At 45.3% G+C, this 5183-nt stretch overlaps 1 protein-coding gene across 1 annotated transcript in view; it reads left to right on the forward strand.

Annotated features, from left to right (window-relative positions):
* The window catches only part of LOC101999691 (leukocyte immunoglobulin-like receptor subfamily B member 3), a gene marked incomplete at its 3' end in the record, with an annotated part of 197194 nt that overhangs the window by 13103 nt on the left and 178908 nt on the right, over window positions 1-5183 (forward strand). Inside the window, 4 exon segments of the mRNA XM_026778290.1 lie at window positions 880-1164; window positions 1290-1595; window positions 1820-1941; window positions 3075-3076. Coding sequence (XP_026634091.1) covers window positions 880-1164; window positions 1290-1595; window positions 1820-1941; window positions 3075-3076 — 715 coding nt within the window.

Below are 5183 nucleotides of genomic sequence, written 5' to 3' on the forward strand. Positions count from 1 at the left end.
GTGTGTGAGGAGCCAGGGCTCCTGAGCCCATTGACACAAAGCACATGAGACAATGGGGCCCAAGATACAGAGTCCAAGGCAGAGAGTAGCAGGAGGTACAGGCCAGAAATGAATCTTCGTGGAGCCTTCTGTTATTCTGGATCAGTTCAAGTAGCATCCACAAGAGTTCAGGAAAACCTAAACAGACAGAGAGGAAGGATTATTGGAGCTGAAGTACTCAGGACACCAGAAGAACATGAACCACAGAATCAACTAAGCAGGAGTCATGGGCTCACAAAGACTGAGGCAACAAACTCAGAGGCTGCATTGTTCTGCTCTAGGCTCTCTGCACACATGTTGTGGTTGTTTATCTTGGGTTTTTTGATTTGTTTTGTCTTTTAGAATTTCGCTGTGTAGTTCTGAGTGTCCTGAACCTCACTCTGTAGGCCAGGTTTGCCTTGACCTCACGGAGATGGGCCTGCTTCTACCTCCTAGTGCTGGGAATAAAGGCCTACACCACTACTGCCTGGCTAGCTTAGGGTTTTTGTTAGAACCATAATAGTTGGAGCTGGGAAGTCTCTGACTTTTTTTTAATGCATTAGGATTTTTTTTTCTTCTACTGGGTTGCCTTGGTTAGGCTTAACATGAGGGTGTGTGCCTAGCTATTGTAAGTTGTTATTCCATATTTGGTTAATATCATTGGCAAGCCTGCTCTTCTCTAAAGAGAAAAAGAAAAGCAGTGGATCCTGGGGTGGGGTATGGGATATGGGGAGGCTGCTGTCAAGATGTATTGTATGACATAAGAATAAATTTAAAAGAAAACAAGTGCCATCTGCAAGTAGGTCTTTCTCTGTGTCACTTCAAGACAGGAACAACTTTTTCTCTCCTACTTCCTTGCAGGGACCCTCCACAAACCCACCATCAAGGCTGAACCAGGATCCATTGTAGCCTCAGGAATACTCATGACCATCTGGTGTCAGGGGAACCTGGATGCAGAAATCTATGTTCTACAAAAAGAGGGAAGTCAAAAACCCTTGGACATGCAAATACCAGAGAAGCCTGAGAACAAAACCAAGTTTCCCATCCCTTCTGTGACACATCTACATGCAGGGAAATATCACTGTTACTATTACAGCTCAGCTGGCTGGACAGAGCGCAGTGACACCCTAGAGCTGGTGGTGACAGGTGAGGGGACAGTTAGGGTCTCAGCCCCAGGCTCTGCTCTCAGGAGTATTCCCCTCCCTCAGCCTAAACCTGGAAAGCATTGTGTCTCTGGGAGCACATGTATCAGTCTGAGTTTTCTGTCCTAGGAATCTACAACAGTAAACCCAGGCTGTCAGCCCTGCCCAGCCCTGTGGTGACCTCAGGAGGGAACATGACTCTCCAGTGTGTCTCAGGGGAGAGATATGACAAGTTCATTCTCACCAAGGAAGATCAGAAGTTCCTCAACTACACGGACTCACAGTATATACACCATACTAGGCAGTACCAAGCCTTGTTCTCTATAGATCATGTAACACCAAACCACAAAGGGACATTCAGATGTTATGGTTACTACAAGCAGACCCCACAGCTGTGGTCAGTACCCAGTGACCCCCTGGAAATACACATCTCTGGTGAGTCACTCCAATCATTGACCAATCATTTCTGACACCCAATTCCTTTTGCTTAAGTTTCCCACTGTGTAGCTGCAGATAAAGAGTGAAAAAGGAAGAACCTTGTTGATGAACCAGATTCCCAGTCCTCGGCTATGCAGCCACATGTGCAGGGCAGGATGGGAGGAGACAAGTGTTTGGTAACAACCATCTCCTCAATCACTAGCTCATCACCTTCCCTCTAGGCCTATCCAAGAAGCCATCCTTGCTGACTCACCAAGGCCATATTCTGGACCCTGGAAAGAGCTTCACCCTGCAGTGTTGCTCTGACATCAGCTATGACAGATTTATTATGAACAAGATGGGGGTAACTCATTTCACCCAACACTATGCCATAGGGCCCACATCACACTGGGCTCTGTGAGCAAGCCTTCTGGAGGCCAGCACAGATGCTATGGTGCACACAACAATGTTGGGGAAGACCACTTGCTTGTTTCCGGCTACTTAGACCCAAAATAATAACACAGCAATTTTGTTATTTGCAATACTCTTTGGTCAATAACTTAAACATATTTTTAAACAACTCTTATATCCCAAACTAATCCACCCCCTTTAATCCATGCATCACAATGAGGTTGTGGAATATTGGCAAAGTTTTGGCAGGCTCCATTTGAGGCATCTGTCTCTGGTGGAGGCTACATGGCTTCTCTCTTGCTCTGCCTACTCTCTCTAAATATAGCTCTTCCAGTCTGCCTATATTCTGTTAAGCCATTGGAGGAAAGCAGCTTCTTTATTAACCAATAAAAGCACACATACACAGAAGGACTTTCTACACAACTCCTCTGTTCTGTTTCCTAGGAACCATTGGAGCCTCGACCCCACCACCCTCAAGGCCAATGACAACAGATGGTGAGTATCAGGCATGTCACTTCAGGGAGTATGCTCCATCCCCAGGCTGTCTCATTGCTCTTACTCCACTGATGTCCTCTTTTCTCTGTCACTTCAGCTTGTAAGGGAAGGAGTCAAGCAAATTCTAGTAGAGACCACAGACACCCAATACTTAGAGGTTAAGGTACAGAATGTGGTGTTGAGAGATAGATGTTCTGACTCAGTTTAGCGACTCAGGATCGATGTCTGTAATGTAAGGACAATTTATTCTATTCTGAATTTTTTTGTTTTCACTGGCGTTCCACTTACGTGCTGAAGGAAATAATAAGAAAAAGACAGGGAACTCAGTTGTAACAAGGGAAAAAGATACATTCCAGAACTTCACTAGTTTATAGAATGAGAATTATATGGGCATTTACGTTAAATGAGAAAGAAGGACACAGAAAAAACCCTCAGGTCATATGCCCATAACATACTCTTCTTCTGTTGACATGATCATTGAAAATTATTAGTCCATCCAAGAACATGCCCAATCCCAAGACAGTTGAATAAAGAGAATTCAAACTCAAATTACTGAGAATATAGGGGCCAAGTTTTGTCAAGGAAATGTAGGGGTCCATGATGGACATTCATTCATCTTGAAGACATTTAGGTATCTTGGGATCATCTAGTTTTCTTGAGGAAATTTTAACCATCACTAAACCCTGTAATTTCTTTGTCCACACACAGCCTCAAAGAAACATGATCACACACTGGAGAATCTCATCAGGATGGGGTTTGCTGTTGTGGTCCTCATAGTCCTTGGGATTCTGGTCTTTGAGGCTTGGGGCAGCCAGAACCTGGCCTCACGGTGTCCTTAGCAGAGGAAAGGACCCTACTCATTCCATCATGAAGATATGTGGGAAATATCTTCCTGTCTCGGGAAAGACTAAAAATCATAAACAAAGGATTAGCAGGGAACACATCTTGGCTTATGGATGGAATTTAGATATGATCAGCATGAGCATACTCCAGAATTCAAGCTTCAATTAAACATATAAATATACAACCTCATTTGTGTGTGTGTTTGTGCATGTGTGTGTGTGTATGTGTGTGTGTGTGTGTGTGTGTGTATGTAAGCAGAGTCAGGATCTCTGGGTTAATATTTAACCCTCACCCTCCTCTGTTTGGAGAGACTACTTGTTTGTTCCTGGCTACTTAGACCCAAAATAATTACACAGCAATTTTGTTATTTGTAATACTCTTTGGCCAATAACTTAAACATATTTTTATCTAGCTCTTATATCCTAAACTAATCCACCCCCATTAATCCATGCATCACCATGAGTTCATGGCCTATTGGCAAATTTTCGTCAGGCTCCAGTAGAGGCATCTGTTTCTGGCGGAGGCTACATGGCTTCTCTCTTGCTCTGCCTACTCTCTCTAAATATAGCTCTTCCAATCTGGCTATATTCTGTTAAGCCATTGGCTGAAAGCAGCTTTTTTATTATCCGATAAAATAAAAACATACAGAGAGAAGGACTTTCCACATCACTCCTCTGTTCTGTTTCCTAGGACCCATTGGAGCCTTGACCCCACTATCCTCAAGGCCCATGACAACAGGTGGTGAGTATCAGGCATGTCACTTCAGGGAGTACACTCCATCCCCAGGCTGCCTCACTGCTCTTACTCCTTTGAAGTCCTCATTTCTGCCACTTCAGCTAGTTAGGGAAGGAAGCAAATAGATCCCAATAGACACCCCAGAAACCCGAGAGTTAGAGGTTGAGGTACAGAATGTGTAGAATGTGGTGTTGAGAGATAGATGTTCTGACTCAGTCTGGTGGATGGGACATGTGCGTGAGGTGAAGAGAAGGGATCCCAAACACTCACCTCCGCATCCTGCCTCTAAGACCTTGACAACAAACCTCTCACCTGCATGAATCTGGCCCCAGAGGGCAAATAAACACTCTGTTGGGAGATGGGGTCCTGATGGGAAATAGCTTTTTATGGGCTTGATACATGTATTTCTTGAGATGTTAACTTGGACAAGTCCTTCCCATTCTGTGCTGGCTGCTGTTTCTTTGGATATAAAGGGGAGAGGCCTGCCCCACATGTGTAAGTTGTTTTCAGTTCTGGCCTTGAATGGCACCTATACTAATAAAGGAGGCTTCCAGAACCTGATTCTGTAGTGGGTCTGTCCCACAGTGGTGGTGACATGTGCAAGGGTGGGGCCCAGGGCCATGGCAAGGCACTCAGGCTCCTTCCCTCCAGCTCACGAGGCTCAGCTTAGATGGAGAGAAGGGCTGAAAGTCAGTCCCTGGGTTCATCTCCAAGCTCTGTCACTTCCAGTCAGGTGCTCTGAGGCAGGTGAACTGTGTGGAGTGAAAAAGACACAATTCCTTGTTGAGTGATTGTGAGGATGGGAGATGATGAGTGCACAGACCCAGCACGAGCCTGGCACACAGTACACATTCCCCACTAATGATGTCACTTGTGCCTCAGGACTGGCTCTGATTGTTGTGTCTGTGGCCCCCCTCCTGGTCCTTATTATCCTCATCTGCCTCCTTCTCAGACGAAGGTATCAGAGAAAATTCAGGAAGAAAGGTGAGTACGGTCTGGGTGACCTGGATCACATGTGGTGATAAGTTCCCCTGTGAACATCCAAGCAGAGGATCAGGACACCAACCCCAGGGAAACCTCAAACTGGGGCTGGGTCATTTAGAAACACTTGCAGATCTCAGA

Source organism: Microtus ochrogaster, unplaced genomic scaffold (assembly GCF_000317375.1).
Source record: "Microtus ochrogaster isolate Prairie Vole_2 unplaced genomic scaffold, MicOch1.0 UNK123, whole genome shotgun sequence".
In the NCBI taxonomy this organism is placed as follows: Eukaryota; Metazoa; Chordata; class Mammalia; order Rodentia; family Cricetidae; genus Microtus; species Microtus ochrogaster.